At 39.9% G+C, this 23,638-nt stretch overlaps 2 protein-coding genes across 7 annotated transcripts in view; one reads left to right on the forward strand and one right to left on the reverse strand.

The window, feature by feature from the left end:
- Positions 1-8: 8 nt before the first annotated feature.
- Positions 9-13,207, forward strand: FASTKD2 (FAST kinase domains 2). 2 transcript variants are annotated; one of them, XM_068948086.1, is made up of 12 exons: positions 9-147; positions 452-1,246; positions 1,671-1,774; positions 3,307-3,415; positions 4,974-5,097; positions 7,406-7,545; positions 7,838-8,010; positions 8,368-8,531; positions 9,570-9,791; positions 10,671-10,755; positions 11,829-11,943; positions 12,438-13,207. In XM_068948086.1, the coding sequence occupies exons 2-12, from the start codon at positions 560-562 to the stop codon at positions 12,555-12,557; spliced, it is 2,043 nt and encodes a 680-aa protein (XP_068804187.1). In that variant the 5' UTR covers positions 9-147; positions 452-559; the 3' UTR covers positions 12,558-13,207. The 2 variants fall into 2 exon arrangements, with proteins under 2 accessions (XP_068804187.1, XP_068804188.1); XM_068948087.1 differs by having other exon boundaries at positions 77-147; positions 479-1,246.
- Positions 13,208-19,972: 6,765 nt separating this feature from the next.
- The window catches only part of KLF7 (KLF transcription factor 7), a 119,399-nt gene continuing 115,733 nt past the window's right edge, over positions 19,973-23,638 (reverse strand). Inside the window, exon 9 of one of the 5 annotated variants that reach the window (XR_011141818.1) lies at positions 19,973-20,843. The gene's annotated coding sequence lies outside the window, so the exon portion shown is untranslated. The remainder of the gene's footprint in view (positions 20,844-23,638) is intronic. The other 4 variants (XR_011141815.1, XR_011141813.1, XR_011141814.1 and 1 more) reach the window with 4 other exon arrangements.

The following is a 23,638-nucleotide window of genomic DNA, read 5'->3' on the forward strand; positions in this document are numbered from 1 at the left end:
CAACGGTCGCGGCGTTGCCCGGCAACGCGCCGCGCGCCGCGGCGGTTTGTCCCTCGGCCCGCGCCGTCCCTCTCGCGAGGCCCGCCGAGGGCGCGTGGCCAGGGCGCGCCGGTGTCATGGCGGCGGTGCTGCGCCGCCGCGTGCGAGGTAACGGCCGCGGGGCGGCGGCGGGCGGCGGGCGGCGGGCGGCGGGGGGCTCCGGCCACCAGCCACCAGGAGCCGGTGCGCACCCACCGGGAGGGCTGTATCCCCCTGTAAGTCCCCTCTACCGCGTCGCGCTTGAGAGGGCTCGTAGCCTAGCGGGAGCGGCCGCATCGTGTGTTTTCTACATCTTTTCTTTTCTTTTCCTTTTTTTTTCCCTTCTTCTGTAAAAGAAATGGGTAAATCTGGCGATTTACTTTAGGAATAGAAAGTCTCTTAACTAATCTCTACTTCTCAATTGGCTTTACAGATAAATGACCTTACACTGTTTCTCCAGGCCTGTTTCCACCGGTAGAATTTCATCGGATCTGTTGTCCCGAGCTGGTACTTGCAACCCGTTAATCGGGTATTAGCAAAAATGAATAACAAAATAAGTTATTTATTAAAGACAGTGAGATGCGTGCATAGGTGCAATTCTGTGCAGGCACCCAGCTCTTCAGCTACAGTGAGAGCACACGCTTTGGGGATTGGCAGATATAAGGATCCCATGGAAAACGCAAACTTCAGAAAAATCTTTTTAAACATTTTTCGGTGTCTGCATCAATCATCTCTTCGATTTCTATCTCAGAAGACAGATGTTTTTAGTACAGGTGCTAAAATACAAGTGGAGAAGAGCACAGAGGCTTTGGTGAGTGAGCAGGCCCCCCCGAGCTCCTTGACACTTCAAAAGTTGGAGGATGGTTCCGGGAACCTGGAAGCGAAGCAAGGAACGGTTCACACCGAGCAGTTCTTTAACAGCCTCCAGAAATGCACGTGTCCGTCTGACGTACTGGACTTGGTTTCAGAGTCTGCCGTTTCCACCAAGCATTTCACAAACTGTTTGACTACGTTGTGGCGACTCTTCAAAAACCTGTCTGAAGACCAGCGGCGTTACGAGAAGCGGCTGATCTTTGAGCACCCGGCCTTCGTTCCGCTTTGCCAGCAGCTGCTGCGGGACTCCAGACGGATGACGCGGGGGGACTTGGTGTTCAGCCTGCATGCTGTGGTGAACCTAGGCGTTCCTCAGAACACTCTCCTGGTCCAGACCTTCTTGAGGGTGTGCCAAGTAAGTATCAAAATCCCTCTTTTCCTAAAGATTGGCCTGGAACCTCACGGCTAATTTTGGTAGGCTATACAGCATTAGTGAGAGTTTGCGTTATATCCGTGGGTTAGTCTGACGTCCCATGGAAACGAGGCTCACTTACTTGGTGGGGGCTTCTAGTTTCCTTCGTTTTTGAAACCACTGGCTGATTTCAGCAAGACTTAACAGAAGGAAGAAGTCTCAAAAAACACGACCCTTTTCAAATCAATTAAATTTGACTGGTGTGAGGCCTTGTAGGTCAAAGGAGAATTCAAGCTGATAAATTGACTTTTGGAAAGAAAGATGGTGTTGCAGGAAAACATTAAATGTGGCCAGTTTTTCTTTGAAGTTTTTCTTTGACGTTTTTACTGGCCTGAAGTAATCTAACGTCGTGAAAACTCTCTAATAGGAGAAGCTTAATCGACTTGATAACCGATATGTCTCCGTTTTGGCGAGCACTTTAGCAGGGCTGGATAAAGACAAGAACGTGAGCGCTCTTCAAGCTGGATTACGGTGAGAAAAATATATCTTTCACATGTTCTTTATATTTAAATATTGTTTGATTGTAGGTTTCTTAGAAAGCATGGAGGGAGAGTCTGTGCACAAAAGACATTGCAGTTTTAGGACCCAGATGATTACCATGAGATAACAGCTGTACAAGGCAGTGATTTTTTGGCATTGTCTTTGCAGTCTCCAGCAGAAAGGCTTCCAGTGGCATAAGACACTAGATTGCTCTGCAGGAGATGCATATTCTGACTGCAACTCCACCACTGTGGTTTTTTTGTGATGTTAGTCAAGTCATAGCACCTATCTATGCCTCTGTTTTCCCCATGTGTACAAAAGAGGTAATGAGGCTAACTTACTTTGTGAAGCATTTTGAATTCTCCTGATGAAGAATGCTGTTCAATAGCCAGGGACTATTTCTGTTGAATTGAGTAAGGAAAAGTTAAGAGGAAAACAAATTTTAACTATATCTGTGCACCCAGCAAGTCCTTCTATCTACTGCTTTAGCAGAATAACTTCTTTGGTTGTAATGATTTTTTTCTTTTTTTTTGGCAGATGAGAGTTAGGTGTTAACCAATCCACTGACCCCCATGAGATGGTTTTTGCTGAAGTTCTCGCAAAACATGCCATGGCTTTGGACTTTTGGTCCAGTGCCAGGTCCAGCTTTGAGAAGGTGGCTCTGTTAGCCACAAAAAGCAGGTTCTCCTCAGGTACACAGTTCTTGTAGGTTGGGGGAAGGCAGGTGATCCACCTACAACTTTTCCTCCGTATTGATGTCCAGAGCTCCTGCCCATTTACAGGAAGCAGCTTCTGCACTGATGAATTTCAGAGCAGTTCACTGCCCTTAGAACGTGACAAAAGTAACACTTCATATTTTTGTTGCTGTGGAGGTATTTTTAGGGGTGATTCAGAGGTAACAATTACAGTGTTTCCTGCTGAGCCAGAAAAGGAGCTGCTGGGAAAGCTGGACTCCTTGATTTGGTGCTTATGGTTCCTCTGTGTTCTGACATGCCCTTTTGCTCCTGCAGCCCACAGCACCACTGGTTGTGTTTTTTCCCTCTTTTGCTCCAGGTTGTTGTCAAGGTCCATCACTGACTTTCGTGGCTGTTTCAGAACTTGTCTCCATGTAGATGATTTGATGATAAAAATCTGCTTTTTTTTCCTGCAGAAATGTGTTAATTCCATGAGGCTTGTAGCACTTAGGCCTGCGCATTTACATGCTACAGTCTTGGCAGGTGCCTCTCTTGTTCAGGCTGAAGAGGGACAACACTGATGTATCAGGATAGCATTAAGAAGGCATATGTTTGTATTAATATCATTATTCCCTTCTAGGTAAACATTTGTGCTGCAGCTACATCATGAACAACTGTGCCAGCCTTGCAAAAAAGAGGGGGTGAGAGAGAAGCAGGATAAATTATGGCTTTATTTTGGGGGGGGGTGACAGTGAGGGAGGGGGTACATATCTATGTCTGCTGAAATAAGAGAACCTCTATTAAACAGGTGTTCTCTGTAGCTGAAGGCCTTGTGTTTTCCTTTAACAGATTACTAGTAGAGCAGCGAATCCCAGATATCGGAGACATCTTTATACTGCAAAACCTAATGAGATGCATGGGAAAAGATGCTCCAGTCTTTTTGAAAAAGAAGTTAGAGGTACATTTCATAATTTTTGTTGGTAAATTTCATTTCATCACTGTTACTGCTACAAAACCTGTGCTCTGATTATTTATAAGTTGTGTACGGTTCTTTCTAGACAAAGAGAAAATACAATAGAAAAGTTAACTGGATTTGCTGTATGAGTCGTACTCCAGCTGTATTTGCAAGAGAGACTTAAGTTTGGAGGCTGAGAATGTCAAACCATTGAAGGAGCAGAAAGCAAAGGAGCTGTGTAAAAAGGGAATTGAAAGAGCAAAATAGTAGTGCTCTCACCTCTTGTTTAGGTTGGTCACATTATATGTTATGGAAGCACTTTTAGCCTGATCCCCTTGCCTGACCTGTGGCTTGAAGACCAGAAAACTGTTCTGTGATGGGGCCACGTCCAACGATGCTATGGGGCTAGAGAGAGCTGGGAGTGAGACGCCAGGAGAACTCGCCTAGCTCGTGGCCTTATGCTTGTCTTTATCTGAGAGGTCCCCCAGGAAACAGAGTGGTTGGGAGCAGGCTGTGGTTATATGGCTGGTGATACCAGGTTTGGCTGGTGATACCAGGTTTTGTCCTCTGAGTAAAGACACTTTTTTCAAGCTTCTTTCAAACTGGGCCTGCCAGTGTTTTTCATCACCCAGCTGAAGGGCTCTAAGGTCAGGGTTAATAGCGTTCATGAGGAAGTGAAGGAACATAGTGCTGATAGGAAACTGGGCTTCTCATGCAAAAATAGAGCAGTGCAGGGCGCTCACATAATGTCTTAGATTTAAGTAAACCAAGAAACCTTGGACAAGGTAGCATTTTTTAGAACAAGATGGTGAGAACTTGGCACAAGATGTAGTGGAGAATGGAAAGCAAAACATTTCCACTTGTTAACTGAAGAGAGCTTTTATAATATCCTGTGAGACTATGGAACGCTGTTTTTTCTTACTATTATCTAGTGTATTTTCTACTGTAGACATTTTATATTTGTCCTTTGGTAGGCATGCTATAAGAATATTGTATTTTAAAAACCAGTACAGCTAAATGTCTTAGTCTCATTTTTACTGTCATTTATATCCAATTCACTACTGCTTCTATAAATGAAGTCGATTGTATGGCATCAGAGCTGACCTCCTGTGTGCCTCAGGCCCCATTTGTAGCTGGGTATATGTATTACAGATATGCCGCTGAGTGTGCTACTGGATCACTCTGAAGGCTTACAGCTTTCGCACGCATCCAAAACAGTAATCGCAGTAGTATTAAATGTCTACCATGCCAACTGTATTTCTGCTACCTTTTTAATAGTTGATAGGAGATATATACTCACAGTATTTGGAAATAAGCTTTAGAAAGACTTCTTTCTTTTAAAAAATCCATATAAAGGCAAATTGCTTGACAGCTCTAGAAAACTATCAGCTGTAACTGTTTATTAGGTAATTGGAAGAAATTTATGCTTTTGTTGCTTGTTATTACTTTTTCCTTCATGTGAATCCCAGCAAGCTAAGGAATTTGGGAAAGTTTTCGTGTAAATAAGCAGTGGTAATATACCTGAAGAATGAAAGATTTAATAAACTTTAATTCACTTTAGATGGCAGTTTTGAAAGAGATAGACCATCTGACTTTCCCGAATGCTCAGCGTGTGTTTTTGGCTCTTGCTGCAATGAATTATTGTTCCATTCCGATCCTGAATGCCTGCAGCGAAAAGATTCTGGGTAAGAAAAAATAAGTTTATTAAATTTCCCCCTCCTTTTACCAGATTCTTCCTAATTATTGTCCCATCTCCCTTTTCTAATATCCTTTAAAACTCAGGAAACATCTTTATTTTACAGGTTATTTTAGTAACGTGGAGCCATATGACAAGGAGGAACACAGAAAATTACTAATGTGTAATGAAAGCGAATAGTTCTTGTGGTCTCTGTCCTTCTTAACATCTTTTTCAGTTGTATACTTCTCTTTGCATTCTCTCTGTATGCAAAATTTAAGAAAAAGAACTGAATGTGAGCAAGAGAAAGTAGATTTTGGATAAGCTTTTAAAAGAATTGCATTGAAAATGGACATCTTGTAAGACAGATTGATGGCTTAGTGTGTTTAGATGATAAACGAAAGGGCATATAATGTTTCCCTGACTAACTGAATTTCATGACTGAATGCTGCTTACTAATTGATTTCATGCTGCAGCCCAGAAAAAAATTAAATGAAGGCTAATGTTCTCACCTCCCTCCATATGTTTATAATATGTCTCCAAAGCATATTTGGTCAGTATATATTGATTCACACTTCTAATACAGCTGAATGTTTGTGTAAAAATCAGTAAAATAGCAACAAATGTTTTAAAAACGAATGTTTTTAAAAATTAGGAACATGAATGTTTGGACTGCTTGTGCAATCTTAATTTGTCCTAGTTATTCATATGTGTTAGGACACAGCCTTTAATTACCTATATTGGCTTCTCCCACAGAAATTATGCCTTGCTCAGCACACAGGTTAGACGGCATGCACTGAGCGAGCAGCTACTCCATACTTTTTCTCTGCATTTTTTGGCATGTGTTCTCAGGGTTTATGTACGGCGCATAGTGCAAAATGTGCTCTGAGGGCAGAACGATTAATTTCTGGACAGAAACGATCCTCATCAGGGGCTGGAAATAGAATAGGGAGAGAAGAGAGGGGCACGATTTGGGGCCCACGGGGCAAAGGAGATCTCCAGCAAGTTTTTCAGGTCCCATGCTGTTGTTCAGGCCTTCAAAAAAGTGCGTTGGTTAGCCTCCTCCCCCACATTTGGGGGCCTGACCTTAACTGTAATAAATGACTACTTTATAAGTACTTACTGAGTTCATTTTTGCAGCAGCCAGGAAATGACCCAGGGTTAGTGAGGCAAAAGAGAGCGCTTCAGATTCAAATGTCCAGGAATTTCAGACTCCTTTGGCCTGTTTTCTTTAACAATACCTAGCATTAAAAATATCTTTATTTGATGCACAGCTCCCATTGGTTTCAATTGCAGCTTCAGCACTTCAAGAAATTAGGTAACAGCGTTCCGTGCTGAGCCTGGAAAATGAGTGAGCACAACTCACAGGATTTAAATTCAGTTATGTTCCTGCTATCCCTTTGAGTCCTCTGACAGGAAAAGATAAAATCTAGTTCTGATGAGTGCTGTTCCTACTACTTTAGTGATACTCTTGTCTCTTCTTGCAGTCCCTGTCTCTTATGACATGTATGCCACTCACTGCAGCAAACAAAGCAGGATGTTCAAAAGAGAACATTGTTCTTAGGTACTTAATCTTTTTCATCTCAGGAGGAGGTCCGTCTTGTGCGCTGAATGAAGCAGCACTCCTGTGCAGAAATCTGTTGTGATCTTGTAGTCAGACTGTGTCATAACGCTCATGTGCCAGGAGGTTAAGGTTGCACGTTTTCCAGTCTGGCATACACTAAAGTTTCTGTGCTTGACAGCCTTCGTATTTTTTAAACATAGCTTCGTGCATATAGACTCATGGTTTCTTGCAGTTTTGTAAATGAAACCTGAAAAATGTCAATTTCCTCATGTGCCAACATCTGATTAATTAGCAGCTTTAGATCCACCTCTTTATTACTCCCTCAGCTGACGTGGCAAAAGCACCCCGATGGGCAGCCCAAAGGCTCCATCACTGCTACTACAGCTAGCCTGGGGGGTTTCCATGCTGAGAGTAGGGAGGCAGTGAGAATCGTGAATCCTGGAACAGGAGATATTCTAGGTAACATACGCTTCTGCTTGCTTCTTCTGTGGATTTGTCCCCTCTAGCCCTGGTCCTGGCTCAGTTTGGTTTCTTCCAACTCTCGGCTCCTTCACTCTAACGAGGTTAAGACTTTCCTTCCTCCTGTTTGGCTCAGTTTTAGCTCAGTTTAGCTAGCCTTGGTCTGTTCCACTATTCCCAACCTGATTAATTTTTTTCCCTCCTCCATCCCTTTGCCTCACTATCCCCACCATGTCTCCAACATACAGCTCCCATTGCTTTGTATCATCTGTCCTTTTTTGCTCCTCTGTTACAGAGAATGTCCACGACGCTCCATTTCGGCAGTTAATTCTTATTCTGGAAGCTTGTTACAATCTCCAGTACCGTAATGTAAAATTGTTCTCAGCAGTAGCAAACTATGTGACTTCCACTGTCTACCTTTGGGACAAAAGACAGGTGAGGTTGAGACTGAATGATACCAGTACCAGTAGAATAGGCAGTTTCTGGTGGTTTCCATTTTATCTTTCTTCATGTTATCTTTGATCCTCAGTAAGCAGATTTTAGGAATACCACTCTGATGAAGTTGGCATAATTACATTTTTAAAATGCTCTTCTATTCATTAACTTGTAGAAATAGAAAATAAAAGGGATGTTACAATTTGAAAAGTTTGTTTCCATTAAAAATGTCCATTATGATCCATTTCACTGACTTTATTTCTTGACTTTAAACAAGTTTCTTCTGTTTTAGATTATCCTTTTTCTCTCTGCCTTCGAGATGCTTGGCTTCCAGCCTAGTGAACTGATGGATATTTTTGCTGAGAAGGTGACAGAAGACCCGGAATTCCTGAACTTGAAATATCTTTTGATAGTTCTCCGAGTTTATTCACAACTCAACTATGTTCCCAGAGGCCAAAAGCATCTGTAGGTTTTGGTTTAGAAAGCCTGGTAATCTGTTACATAATCTTTATAGGGTCATATTTGGAATGGAAACTGATTTCACTTGTGAAAGAAGTCATAGTCCTGTTTTATTTATCTGTATGTTAAACTTGCTGTGTCTGTTAGTAATTTTTTCTACATAGTAATTTTTCTCAGTACAATTGAAAATACAGACCTTCTTGGTTCTAGATTGACCAGACTACTAAGTCTGTTAATGTTGGAATACACAACATATGATTAATCAAGGTGAAAAGGACTTCTAGCTTGTAGTTTGGTTTGAAATCTGCGTTTTCTATATTTCTTATTTGTGTATTTGATATTTTTCTTCTTCTTTTGGAAAAGGTTTTTTGAGACTCTTCATAGCTGCTTGAATAAGTACCTCCCCCATATTTCCAACACGGAACTGCTGAAAGCGGTGTATTCACTTTGCATTTTAGGATATCTACCTCATCTTGCACTTGATCAGCTGCTGCAAAAGGACAACCTTGACGAACTTCTACAGTCAGGTCAGGCCTTACTATGTCATGTTCCTTTTTTAAAAGGGGTAGTCTGCCTCCATACAAAATTTGTTGTTACTGTGTTAAAGTTTAGAAATTAAGGAAGGCAAAATGATTAATATTAAATGTGAAGTCCTCAAGAAAAAGCTAACGTTATGATGGCGGTCTAAGTGATACAGTATATTCTCTGATTCTGTGCTGGTCATCAAGCTTATTGTCTTGGGCCACGAGGTGGCCACACTTTAAATAGTAGATCTGCGCAGGGAGAGGAGTAAATGTGAGATTTGTAGTAATGGTTGAAATGGGTAAGAGCCAGGGGTTCTGTCTTCAATGTTCAGGCATTTTTAAAAAATGTTCTGACATGTTCAGGCATGAAAAACAGAGGAAGTATGACTTCTATAAATAAACTTTAATACTTGTAAGTCATGGGTAGAAGTTTCTTTGACTACTTTGAGTTATAATGAGGAACTCGGAAAAGTTTGTAGAGGAATTTGGTTTCTGCATTTTAATTCCCTACAGCCAACAACGTAGTTTTGCAGAGTAGGAATTCAGTGCAGAGTAAGAGCCTGTGTCTTACTGTTGAGCCTCCTTTGACTGAACCTGAAAGCTGTGCCGGCTTACAGTTTGGCCTTTTTACTACTGTTAAAGCACAGTTTCAAAATTCTGGCCAAACTGTGAGATATCTTCTTTGTTTCCGAAATAGCCTTTTATTTGTCTGGATTTTATAAAGAACTTTACATTTGCTTTCGCATTCAGTGTTCTCCTGAAGTCTTCTGTAATAACTGACAGCATGCATAGAGCTGTGTACAATAGAGTGGAAAGAGTGGATAAATGGACAGGTTCCAGCCATAGACTTCAGATTATAATTAGTGAATCAATGGGGTATATTTAAAAATATACTGCAGTTATTCTGAAAAAAAAAAAGTGCTTTGATTCTTATATTGAAATTAATTTGCTCTGAAAGAACAGACTGCAAATGATAATAAAATAAAGAATTCTGTGAGATAGTACACTGAATTTAATTTTTCTTTTTGTATGCTTTTTCAGGTGTCCTTTACAAAGAACAAAAGGAAAGGATGCTTCATTGTGTGAAAGCATGTATGGAACTCGATAGCCCTTCCTTCACAAAGCCTGCATTTGTGCTGACTGAGGAGTTCTCCTCATTAGTACCTTTTAATCTCAGAAAGGCTCGAGAGGCCCTTCTAGAACTTCTGGGAGATGAGAACATGTTTCGGCAAAATGTTCAGCTGCTGCACAAATACCATATTGGTATGAAGCCAAATTACTGTCCTTTGAATATAGATGTGTTATTCCTAAAATAATAAGATATTAACAAATGTGCATAGGGTACAGGGGGTTAGAAATGTAAAACTCTGAAGACACTGTCTTCAGCAAATGATGTTCTTGACTGGTGAATCTATTTTCTAGGATGCTTCTGTTAAAGTATTTAATTTACTAAAACATTATGATTGCGCTTCTTTACAGAACTGCTTTCAACTTTTGTGGAAAGCATCAGAGAACGGGTTGTAGTTATACATAAATCCAGTACGGCCAACCATTTTAGAGAGTTGCCCTCTTAGTACTAAATCACATCAAAAACAAAAACCAACAACCACTTTCTTTTTGTCTCTGACTTGTTTTTCCTCCAAAACTGGATAAGGTTCGAATTCTACTTGAATTTATAAAAATGGGATATGAGCTTCTTTGATAGGTGATAATTTCATAACATTTAGTTTCTTTTATGTTTTGATATTGCTTATTCTTTCGTCAGCCGCCCAGCTTGCCAATATATTTTAGGATACTTACAATAATTTTCTTTGTAAATATTTTAAAGTTAGGGATCAGATCACAGGAAAACCTGAATAGGTACGACAGACTACGGTCAAGACTTGTTTCTTTAAACTGATTTCATTCCTATAAACTTTTTATATCTATAGTTTCTAAAAAATATCTTTTCTAGAGATGTGCAAGCTATAGCTGTTTATACTGGTTGCAGGGAAGGAAGAGTCATCAGTAATAGGTAAATTATTAGAAAGTAAGAATTAGAAACACAGCAGTGACAATATCTGTTGACTTTTTCAAATTAGCTGGATAGAACATTATTTGTAACCTCTTGCAGTGTTTAATGTTTTATTGTTTGGTTTTCAGATTTTGAAATCAGAATGGATTCAGAGAGAAAGAAAGTGCTCCCAGTAACTGCAACAGATGATCATGCTGACTCAAGTGTTCAAAGGTGTCTTTTTTTGATTGCATATTTTCTCCAGCAGGCTAGTTTTATTTGTATGTATTCCACCTAGTTGCTTCTTTGGTTCATTGACTTGCAGAAACAAAGTAAATACCTGCCTTGTTATTTGTGCTTGCAGAAACATAGAAAATTTCCCATGCCCGTTCAGAACCACAACTCATCTAGCTCAGTACCCTCTTCTAACAGAGTCTAGAATTTACACTTTAGACAAGGAGGCAGGAAACCTCACAGCGGGGATAATCTCAACCTCTTATAATGGATACAGATTTCAAAGTATAATTAAGATCCCTTCCAAAACATTGTTACATTATAATTTTAAAATTCCAAGCATTTTTGTGCGTCCAATCAACATTCAGTTATTCTCTTAAGTCTTCAAAATTCGCGCCTCCACGTTAGGTTGAGGCAGTGAATGCTGCTGCTGAAATATAGTCTGAATGAAAAGCATCATCGTGTCCACGTTTTCAGTGATTAAATTAATCTTGTGCAGAAAAATGGCCTCTCAGTAACTGAAGTGGGACATGTATCATCCAAGTAAGACTTAACTAGGACTGGACAATGCTTATGGTTGTGTGCTGGATCACACAAGCAGCAGTATATTTTGTATAGTTTGCTTTCTGGAAAATGGGGAGCTAGCGACTTGTGCAATAGAGGTTCACTGTCAGGCTACCGAGGCATTAAGGTTTTCTCACTCTTCCAAATAGGCTTTTATGGCAGGAAATAAAATATTCTGAATGTTAGCAAAAGATCAAAGTAAATGCGCAAGCTGTCAAAATAATGTACAATTTTGAAAGATCTATTTCCTTCTCATTGTGGGAGAACTAGAGGTCTAAGGAGTTGTTTAGGTAGATGCCTGTACTTATGTGAAGCTCATAGAAGAAAAGAGGTGTTAAATTATTTGGAGAAGGAAAAGAATAAAGCAATTTTTGCAGTGCTGGTATTTTTGCCCACTAGTAAGACAGATAGGTTCTGCAGTATTAAAGAACATCTCTCAACCATTAAATCTTTAAAATGCTTATTCTGCATTCATACAATGGAGTTGTCCCTACTCTTCTTGGTTGTAGGTTGGCTTTTCTCTTTGTTCCTCTCTCTGCTTTCTGCGTGGGTACAACACACCCCCAAGGGAAGCTGGCAATGAAGAAGAGGCATCTAAATAAACTGGGCTACCGTGTGATTGTGGTAAGACAAGTCCTGTTATTCTCTCTGTTTAGGTCCTGCTAATCAGTGCGGTGATGAGTATGCTTGCGCAGTAGAACAGGCCCTGTAGGAAATGGTGAGCTTCCTCCAGAGTGATTGATTATTTGTAGATCATCTCCTCTTACAAGGTAGTGGTGGTGGTATCGCGATAGAGCATTCTGTCATAAAGAACAGAGGAACTCCAAAAGACAAGCTACAACTTATCACTCTCAGTGAAATTAAAACAAACAAACAAACAAAACAACGCATAGTTCAGCAAAACAAAATCACAGGTCACTGAATTGCTTTGTACCTAAGACCTATGTGACTGGCTTATTTCCCTGTTTTGTACAGAATGAATGATCTGAATCAACTTGTTTTCAAAATACATGGCCATTTGCCACGGCCTTCCCATCATTGAATGCTAGGTATATGGGACAAGGTGGTTTGCTAAAGACAACAGAACTAACGTACCCTCTCCTTTCTCTTTCCTCCAGATCATGAACAAGAAGTTTCAGGAAATGACAAATGAAGATGCAGTTGAGTTTTTGAAGGGAAAAATTTATTCAAGAAATGCTTTCCCTTCTTCTGAAGTGAATATGCAGGATAATAATTAAAATAAAGTAACAGGTTTTGAGTCGTCTGATTTTTTTTCCTGTTCACTTAACATAAGTTTTTAATGGCAAATATAAGCAGCTTTATGCACAACTGCACGCCTCGAAGTATTACAGATTGAGGAAAGTTTGTAAAGTCAACAGTGTCTGCTGATAGTGGGGGTTTTCTTTAGCGATATAAGTAGTTACTTGATTAATGGCCCCGAAAGCATCCTGTCATCTATCACTGTTGAAATTGCTTGATTTTATATTATCATCTCTTCCCTTTTCCCATGCCCCAGGTGAAACTTCTCTTTTCTTGAGCTGGGTCAGATTAGGGAGGTGACCATTTCAAGTGCTGCTGTAACCTGGCCTACAAATGAACTAGAAGGATTCCTCACACATCTTGCCCCTGTCACCCCCTGCATTAGTCTCCATGCAGAACTCTAGACAGAAAAGCAGTAAATAATTTGCATGTCATAACAGATTTATTAAAAATTTCCAAGTTATGTGGAAAGTTTCTTCAGAAAGTTTCTTACTCAAGTTTTCAGAAATTTAGGACAAGAATGGTTCCTTTAGTTGTAAGCGTTTTCTTTTGAATCTTTTGCTCTATTCCTACTGTAATAGATTTTGAGACTACAAGAATACAGGCCTGGCATATCCTTATAAACCAACTCGTGGTCTGTGTTTCTGTTGGTACTGTCTCCACAATTCACATTAGAGAGATGTTGCAGTAATCAAGTTTGTTCATTACATGTTGTGATGCACCTGCCCTAGTCTGTTGTGTAGTCGAAGGTAAAATAATGGCATTGTAGAATTGATTATGTTGCCTGAGGCCTAAAAGTTCAGAACAGTGTTGGGCCTTTGAGCTGAAGGAGAAGAGAGAACGGGTATATCTTTTCTGCTCTTGATAATCCATTTGTTGTACTGGAGTACTTAGTAAGAGCATTGGAATGCTTGGCCTTGCATACATTTGCAAACAAAAGCCTGCTTGTTTCTGTGGTATAATCAGAGCTTCAATCACAATTTTGCTGTACCATAACCACAGCAAAGTCAGCATGAAGGGAAAAAGCAACACTTTTTACAGTGACTGTGTGTTACCTAACGGTGGTGCCCTTGCTTCACTTGACAAGCTAGTACTATGTTCTTTGTCTTCCTCAAGTAGCATGGACACATGGGTAAGGTATTGCAGTGATGAGATAAAAAGATTTAAGTGGAAATAAACAATGTGTTTAAATTCACTGCCCAACCCCTCGCAGAACATGCAGATTGAATGTGGTGCACGTCTATGAAGGAAAATGTGCTACTAAAGCATTATCATAGCAGGTCTGGCAGCACAAAGAGAACTGTTCAGCATTTGAGTTTGTCTGAAATTCAGCAAGTGCAGAAGAATAGATTTCGTGCAATTGTAAAACTTAACAACCATACCAGAGTGGTGCCTGACCTGACGTGAACTTAGTTGTGTCCTCTTTCTGGGTCTGCAACTGCGAGAAATTATTGTCTATACAAATTCAGCTAAAAAGCGGGTTGGTCAGAACAATTCTGATGTTCTGAGCTGGCTGGCTGACTTGTGGTTGAGGCCCATACTGAAGGAGGCATGAAATACTCAATTCATCTGTGTTGGAGAGCTGGGAGGTGTGCAGAGCTGTCCTTGAGGTAGGATTTGGCGCTGTTTTTAAAGCTGAAGCCCTGCACACCGAGCTTCTGCAGTTCAGCTGCTGCTCTCACCTGGGTTGAGGAGCAGCTTCCTCTGCCTCAACTTTTTCAGTCAGGTTGTCTGAACCAGGTATGTAGCTCCCTGTCTTCACAGACAAAAGACCAGGTAGAGAAGCACGCAGTCCTCTTGTGTGCCAGTACCCTGAACAGAATTAGCCACTAGTGGTTCCACAATGGTATAGCACTCTTGTGCTCGCTATATTGAGTAAATTTTTTCTTTCTTTTTTAAAACACCTTACTGGTAGATGGAAACTTGCACAAGCAGTATGGAAATGTAGTAGTCTGCCATAATAATCACCTTGCTTTTTAAAGTATCTTGCTTTATGTTGTCTCAGTAATTCAAGATGTTACTTTGTCTTACCTACACTGATTTATAGTTCCAAGCAGTATGTTGCTGCTGACAGTGAGACTTCAGAGGTGTCAGTTTCTTGAATCTTTACTTCTGCAAAATCCCCAATCTTTGAGCGAAACAGACGCTAAACAAATGTTTTTAGCCTATCTGCCAGTGAGGCTAACATTTCTATACCATTTTGCAGTCTGCCTGCAGACTGAGGACCATGTGTTATGTTTCTGCCCCCTGTTCACGTTTGGAACGCTTTGTAAGTGCAGCGGCTAGAAACTTCTCCTGCACAAGGAAGGGGGAACCTGGAGGCTGGATATGACTCATTCAGTCTGTTGCTGTATCTTGGTAATGGGTGGCACCCAGGCATTCGCTGTGGTGTTTGACTCACTAAAGGAATCTCACGAGTGTATCCAATCTGTAGCAAGGCCAAGGTTCTCACCAAGATGTAAAGTGAAAATAGGTCATTTAGTAAGTAAACTAAATTGCTCAGGAATGGGAAGATCTTCAATGAATTGAAGGCTGCTTAAAGAAGAGAAAGCAAATATAGGGCTCACATGTAATTATGTAGCTATGACTTAAAGACTGCAGACTCAGCTGCGAAGAGCAACTATATATTTGGCCAGCTCCTTGTACGAAGGCAGCGTATTTTATTTCTGGGCCACAGGGAAGTCTGAAAAAAAGACCCATACAAATCATTCATACAAATCATTAAACTTAACCATCTGTCCTGCGAATCACAAAGGAACGCATACTATCTTTTCTGACTCCTGTTTTTTCACATGCTACAGTTGTACATTTTCGGATCCATAAAAGTTCTCTTGTTACAAAACAATAAAACGTGATGATGGAACTGGCTTATTCGGTATTTTTTCCCTTGAGAATAATCCATACACTATTCATGCTTTGAATTCTCCTGCTCATCTGAAGGATATCCACATACAAAAGGGGTGACAAGCTCAGGTCATTGTTATATATCACACAATCGATAAGAAAACATTGTGAGAAGGCTTTACCAATGTAATTATATAACAAACTTCATCGGCCCAAGGATGAGGTTAAACATTGCAGGATGCACGAACAGATCTAAAATGAGATCAAGAAACAGGAAGGCAGAAGATGGGTGCTGCAAGGGTCAAGAAGGCTCTTGTGTGAACAGAAAATAAACTAGTGCCATCTGAGCAAAAATGAAACAAGGTCTGTGAAGTAATGCAGAATGGGAACACTGAGGGCCTGGAAAAACAAATCATTTCCACAAGCAGCAGGATTTGAAAACCCTGAGGACCTGCAGTTCTCTCCTGCTTGGATATGCTTACGTCTAAAAACATGCTTGAGCCTTTACTCCAACCTTTTCTTCAGGAGTATCGTATATATATATCAACCACCCAGCCACTCATTCTCAAGAAACACCCAGGAACCATCTTTAAACTTTTATCTTGCTCTCAGATTGGCCAACAGGTTCAAAAGTGACTACGAAAGGGGGTCTAGGAGTACACTGCAAGAGTTTGATTGCTGTTAATAAGTCAACCTCTATATAAACCAGACCTTGGAATTAAGGGAATGAAAGTCGCTTCTCAGGTAACTTGACCGTGTTTCTGCGTAGACAAGGGGTCTAATAATGCTCTACGTGCAGAAGCCTAAAGAAGTGTCACTGGGCAATAGCTAAAAAGAAGAAAATTGTAGTATTCAGAACTATTACTAAAACTTCCCTCTAAAGCTAGTTTTGTTCCTGGCCATTGCAATAAGTAACACTTTATATTACCATTTATTAATGCTAAGCTGTCCTTTTTCCACACAAATCTCAGAGCAAATAAGCTTGCTTGAATGAGGTATTAGTTTCACTTCCTCTTTGCTGGCACTACAGTATTCAATAATTCAATAATTCAGGAAGAATTGCAGGTGTTTTGTTGATCTCAACAAAGTGGAGTGTTCATTCCCAGGCCGTGTGTGCTGAAATTAGTTGTCTCAGAACAAAAGCAGAGCCAGTAAAAACTAGCAACGGAACATGGTGGTTATCTGTTGACCTCTTCATGCACATATACCTTTCAAGCAAATACGATTTTTAAGTCTGGTTTTGCTAAGCACGTAATTATGTTTCTCTGTTCTTCACTAATAACCATAGTTGTTTTAGCATTTCTGTATTGTTCATCTCTTCTAAATGATGCAAATATTATGGATCTCTGAGCCAGGTTTAAGTTGTATCCTTTTAGTAGTAGCAGTTCTTGCCTTTTTTTTCACCAACTCTGGACATTGGCAGCATAAAGGGAAAGTATGAACGTGGTGGCAACTCTAAATAACAGACTGGGAACAAGGAGAAGGAGAATCTGTCGTGGGGTCTGCGGCAAAAGTCCTTCTGTCCACAGATAACCAGTGAGCTTCTCATTTCATCCTATTTCCTGGCTCTGAAAACGTTCCCATGCAATACTCTAGTGATATTGTTGCCATGGCACCCATCAAAAGACAGATATGTTCTTGCATTATGTAGCAAGATGTAAATTTTGATAAACAGGAGAATTTCTTTTTACTTTTCACTACTATACTTACAGGATTCTATCCATGCCTCCAGATAGAGGCAATTTACTGAATACTCTTTGTCATTTATGAGTACGTGTCACGGTTTACTCTCATCAGTTCAATCCACAAAGGACACTTGATAAATTTTCTGCATTTGCCTGTTTGATTTTCATGGTACAGTTTCCTCCACACATAAGATGTCATCTGAACTTGATCACCCTTTCGAATGGCGGGGAAGTATATGGCGAGTGCAGGGAAAGGGGGAGTAGCTCATCAGCTGGTTTAAATTAAAGTCAGAGCACTACATCAGTATACACCAGATGAGGTTCTGGCTCTAGAACTTCAAAGGCAAAACCTTGAATTGTTATGCAAGCCTAGTTTTCTCTTTCTGGTCTAGAGAACAGCTGGTGAACCTGGCTCTGACTGTACAGAGCCTGGTGTAAATAGAGAGAATTGTCACTGAAATCTGATTTGTACTGATACAGATAAGACGAGATTTGAGAACTATACAACTGCTTGACATGGAGGAGATTATATATCTGTACGTTCAGACTTTTTTGCACACAATAGCTGGGGAAGCAGGGGAGATCAAAAATGGAGGCCCATTTGAAGTAATTTCAGTTATGTAATAAAAGATGATTTAATGGTTTTAAATATACATATTAAAGACTAATAACGGGTTGTGGCTTGCCTTTTATGCTGGCTCAGCAGCTAGAAATCAGCTTTACAGGAACAACAGACAGTGCCTTGACATGGGGAACTCTCTGGGAAGTACAAAGGCAACCTAATCCCCATGTACTGTGGCGTATGAGGCAGTAAGAGGGTGAAGAATACCAATGCATTTGCTTCTGTTGTCTTAGAACATGCTCCAATTTGCTAATGAATGATTTGTCACAGGGATGCACTATCTTTTAAATGAAACTTCAGTCTGGCTCTTTTCTATATAACCATATGGAAAAGAATGGAGATTGGGAAGTTAAGCATGCAAAAAAGTATGCATGTGCATGTATGTTTGGAGATTTGCTCTGTACCAGCCTATGCTCAACGAATAGTACAAAATGATGAATACTTCACTGATGTCAGCACGGAGATGTCATTCTCAGTATAGTCTGTACATAGTACAGCACCTCTTTTTTCTCTGAAACTACACACCCCCAAAAAGGTGGTATTGAGGTGGATGAAGGTTGGCTTGATTCCTGCAGATGCAGAATGAAAAGAGGACTTTCCATTGCTGATGGTAGGTTTGATATTCAAGCATAAAAAAGAAGAGAAGAGAAGAGAAGAGAAGAGAAGAGAAGAGAAGAGAAGAGAAGAGAGAAGAAAAGAAAAGAAAAGAAAAGAAAAGAAAAGAAAAGAAAAGAAAAGAAAAGAAAAGAAAGGAAAAGAAAAAAGAAAAGAAAAGAAAAGAAAAGAAAAGAAAAGAAAAGAAAGGAAAAGAAAAGAAAAGAAAAGAAAAGAAAAGAAAAGAAACATTTATTTGCTGAGTCAAACAACTCAGTATTTGCTGAGTAAAAAAAAAAGAGGAGAAGAATAACTATTGAGGTATCAAAAACACTTGTTCCTCTTCCTGCTGAACAGAGGATAAGATGATCTGGCACTAAGGCAGATCAGATTCCCTCATGGGGAATCTGAGTTTACCTCCCTGCTTGCCACCACTTATCTGTCTGCCCATGGGCAAGTCACTTAGGAGGTCTCATGGTGCACCCTGAGTCCTGGTGCTCGCATACATCTTGGCTGTACGCCTTGCTTCGTAGCAGAATGGTAGCCTCAGTGCAGCCCAGAGCCTGCCTTCCCTCTCTGTCCAACGGGGATGTTCCCATGCCGAGTTGCTTAGTTTTGTAAGCCTTTCCAGGTAGACCTGGCTGATGTTTTCAGATCCACTCTTTGTGCACACAGTAGTAACATACTTCAGCCCTGAATCTGGAGAAAGTCTTGACTAACTACAAAAGAAAAAGTTCCCTCTCCCTGAAGAACCCCAAACCTTGTGACCAGAACTCTTCAACGCAGGCCCTGTCAACACCCTTGCCGCAAGCCTACCTAGCTCTGTCACAATAAGCATTTTGAAGCTTTACTAGCCAGACCCTTCCCCCGAGCCTTTCCTGAAATATTATTAGCAGCCAAAACAATTTTTTGCAAAATCAGACACCAAAATACAAGCTGCTTCGACTGCATTTTACACCCATACTCACATAACATCCTTCAAGCCTGGTCAAGGATGGTTGAAAAAAGCCATTTTTAAGGCTCATTTGCAAAAATACATTGGAAATATCAATAAATATAAGTTATGTAGAATGGACTTGTCTGACTCAGACAAGATCTTGGATCTGTTTTGGGATCTTCTCTCAAGTACTGTTGCTTCTGTTAATTATCACCACGATTCCCCAGAGACATCACAATCGAGTTTATCAGATCTTCATGCAGGTTGAGAGGTCTGTAGTGTTACTCACCTTACATACACTTACACAGATACTTAGCTGTATGCATGTTATGTTAATTTGTTATGCTCAGTGGTGCTGGTATTAGAGAGAAAGCTAAGAATGAATCACTTTGTTGATAGAACTGAGGCCAAAGGTTAGTATGAAAATGTTGTATAGCTGCAAAAGGTAATTACCTAACTTATTATTATTATTATTATTATTATTATTATTATTATTATTATTATTATTATTATTATTATTATTTTATTATTATTAATTACCTATACTAAGTGACCACAGTATATATAGTTTGAGTCTAAGAAATTGTATGCAAGCATATTTGCATCTAATCATTTATGCCATGTTTAAATAGTTCATAAAGTATTTTATCTCTTGTAATAGAACTCATTAAAAATAATGTTGGTTATTCTAGAATGCAGTGCAGTAAGCTTGTTTTTAACCATTAAGCAATAATAGAGGCTTGCGTGCTGTCTTCTACAGTTCTGCTAGTAGCAATAAAATAATACTGGTTTATTTACCTACACAGGTAATTATTTTATTTAAAAATATAAGTAAAATAGGCGTTTAATGTTATGTGACACCTTCTTTAAAAAGTTGTTTTAAAAAGGCCTGATTAAAACAGAACACATTGAAGTTTTTTTGACCGCAAAAGATTTACAAGAAGTTTTATTTCTTTTGTAAAATCAGGGATTCCTGCCTAATTCTTGCCTACTCAGAACCTCAATATAGGATCAAATACTTCTGAAAATCTTTTCCCCCCCAGAGCAACACCTCTGAAATTGTAAGTTCTAATCATGTCACCAGAAGCTATTCTTATGAGTGAAAGTTTTTAGGTCTGGAGAAGAAGGTGAGTGTGAAAACTGACTGCTCTTTCTGACATCAACTTCAGGCACATTAAAAACTGTCAGCAAATTTAACCTTCCTTTTGATCAAACTACTAGGGCAATATTTTGTAGCCAGCTTGCATGCATGGACTTCAGGTTCAATAATTCACATCTGCATCTGCATCTGCGACACTGCTAGAATATATATATTTTTTAATTTAAATACACAATTCTTATGCAGACAAATTTCCCACAGGAACTGTGCTTATACAAGAACTGTAGGATTTTGTGCACAACTCTTGCAAAAAGCGATCACCCCTAACTCCTAGAACTGGATCAATGGTGTTTGTTACCTCTGAGTAACAGGCTGTAAATACCATCTTGAATTCAGATTGTATGTCAGAGGGCCAGCTCAAGTTTCCTTAGCAGTGGCATTTTGCTGTCCGAAAGATGAAGGCAAAATAACCATCGAGGCCACCTGTTAAGGAAACAATAAGGAAAAATTAAGGAATGACAATTCACTCATAACACCTTCCTGTCCTGGTTAAGAAAAATGGTGTTTGAGGGAGCTGCTCTGCTAGTCTTATTAAAGCAATACAGATTTTGCCAGTCTGCTTCAGCCCATTTCCCTAAGCAACTGCTTACTGAGTGGGTACCTGAAGCTGCTCTGGAAAAAACAAAGATGTCCCTGCATCACAGGACATGTGGAGAAAAGGCAGCTGTTAATTCCTACACTGACACAACACACTGAGATTTCCAGCTCTGGCTCAAAATGTGTGAGTATGTGTGTGTACAAATGATGTAAAGACTATGGAGAAATCTTTGAAAGTGAGTGTAAATGTGTATCTTTTGAAATTATTAGATCATTTACCAGTCCTCTAATTAGTTCCACTAAGCTGAAGCTTAAGTGTCCTATGTCACTTGATGATCCACAGGACACTTAAGGTCAGCTTAGTGGCACTAATTTTAAGATTTGCAGTAATGTTGTCCTAATCTAGTGTATGTTGGCTGGAATTCTCTCTGTTTTAAGATTATTTTTAAACTCCCGGATGTAAGGTTAATGGAAGGTTTTCAGTATAATTCCTGAGAGAGAGAGGAAAATTCAGCAAGTTGACTCTGGAAGAGAGCTGTCTTAACTTAGTGCAGCTTCCAGTATATTCCCATTCAGGACTGTGGCTGCAGCAAATGAAGCTTGAGAACTGTTAGCACTGTCGAATCACAGTGGAGTCCAGAAAATTTCAGAAAGATCTTTCCCTAATATAGCTGTAAAAGCTGAAGACTTGGCATACTGAGAGGAACTATAATTCAAATTTCAGACAATACAACATAGTGCTGAAGATGTGTGGTACAGAATTAAGACTATACACTTAATATTGTAGAATGAATGGGAATATTTGGAATATTGCTCAGAAAAAGACTGAGAAACCTCCTAAAATGCTCACAGAAAAAGACAATACCTGTGGAGTTAGCTATCTCCCATGACAAGTCAATGGGAAACAGAACTGTCAACTCATTGTGTGCTTCCTCCAAGCAAAGCTGAAGTGATACCCAGAGGATATTTTATTAGAACAGCCGAATTACCCAGCCTCCTTCTTCAGAGGCACAGACAGCAAAAGACTAGGATTTAAGGCATATTACTCAGCACACTGCTATATTGACCTTCCTGAGTGATGAATCTGGCTTGCATACACAGCATGAGCTTTCCGCAGCCATGAGAGAAGGAGATTTACTGGAGGATGACTTAGTCAGAGTTAAGGTGACGAATTTAAAACAATTTTGATTATGCTGATTTCCATTTAGTTCTAGTCTGATTTTTAGTTCAGATGGAGTCAGTACAGGGATTTAGCTGTGTAACTGGGGAAGCTTGACATGGTGAACTGATGTTTGTGGAGAGACAGATGTGTTTAACTTTTTTGTCTTTTTAATAGTCTCTTTGCCCTTGAAAGTTGCAGGCAGCTCTGTAGGAAGTCTGAGTGCAGGCAGCTCCCAGGGTCAAACTCACTGCTATATGTTAGCTGTTTAAAACGTGTCGTATGTTTCAGTATGGAATCTTAAAACAAAACAGTTCTAGTCTGAGACTGTTACTACACATCCTGTATGCAGATAAGTCACAAATAGCCGAGCATATGTGTGGTGCAAGGTTAAAACAATAACAAGCAGGTCGAATCATTCAAATACTGGAAATCACTTTGACTCCAGGCCAAAAGCTTAGCTTGAGATGATATCAGTATGGGATAAAAAGAGGATAAACTAACAGGCTTAGCAGCCAGCTTGTTGAAGTCAGCATATAGTATCTATACTTCCAGCAGGAGAGCAGATGGTCATATATTTAAGGAAGCACCAGACAGGGAGTCAGGGTATCTGACTTCTATTCCTGGCTCTGCAGCAATATTCCTATGTCACCTTGGGGGAGTCACTTTTTTCCCCCTTTTTCTTTAAAGTACTGGAAATAATATTTGCTTGTCTCACAGAGCGGTTAAGAGGCTAAACTGGTGCTGAAAAACCTCTTTGAAGCTTTAAGAAGAATGAATGGAAGAACTGCAAAGTAAACTGGTCTGGAAGAAAGGGCACCACGTGGTTTCATATGGCATGTTCATGCCATATGTTTACGACCTTTCTTCTCCCTAGAACACCCCATGCTTTTTTGCACATAGTTTTCAAGGAGGGAATAAATGGATTAAGCTGCCTTCCACATTTGCTAGAAGGATAAGCAGCTGCTAGTAAGAACCTGACTAACAAACAGATTTTATTACTGAGAGGCATTATTTATGCCCAAGAGGGCAATAGGCTTGTTAAAGTTAGCTGTTTGTCCTAAGATACTTCTGCATTGACTGTAGAATGATGTCTCTAAAGGCTTTTATTCTGTCTTGTGTGCTGCCTGCAAGCTGAACATTAAGTACATACTTAAGCATCCTCTTTTATGAACAAATCTTGTGCCAAAGTCTCCAAACAAGTCCCTTTTCTAAATCAGTTAGAAATGTTTGTGATTATTTGTGCAGGACTTTCATCTAAAGCCCATTAAAATCAACCAGACTTCAAAGGAATTTGAATCAAAGACCAAGCAAGCAATGTTGTTTCTTCTGAATCCTAAGCTCATTACGCAAAATGACCCTATCTATCTTGATAACTATTTGACATCAATGGAGTACTGTTTTCACCACAGAATAAATAGCTTTCACTTTCAGGGTGGAGGTGTAAGCTTTGGGCTGGAGTTGAATTTTAGCCCATATCATGATTTGCTTCATTTGTGTGTATTTTTTTAGCAAGAGAAAA

The sequence above is a fragment of the Struthio camelus genome, chromosome 6 (assembly GCF_040807025.1).
Source record: "Struthio camelus isolate bStrCam1 chromosome 6, bStrCam1.hap1, whole genome shotgun sequence".
NCBI lineage: Eukaryota > Metazoa > Chordata > Aves > Struthioniformes > Struthionidae > Struthio > Struthio camelus.

Coding starts and splice junctions, on each gene's coding strand:
- FASTKD2 (XM_068948086.1), top strand. CDS start 560: ATGAATAACAAAATAAGTTATTTATTAAAGACAGTGAGATGCGTGCAT. Junction 8,011..8,367: donor CCCAGAGGCCAAAAGCATCT/GTAGGTTTTGGT, acceptor CTTTTGGAAAAG/GTTTTTTGAGACTCTTCATA. Junction 8,532..9,569: donor TGACGAACTTCTACAGTCAG/GTCAGGCCTTAC, acceptor ATGCTTTTTCAG/GTGTCCTTTACAAAGAACAA.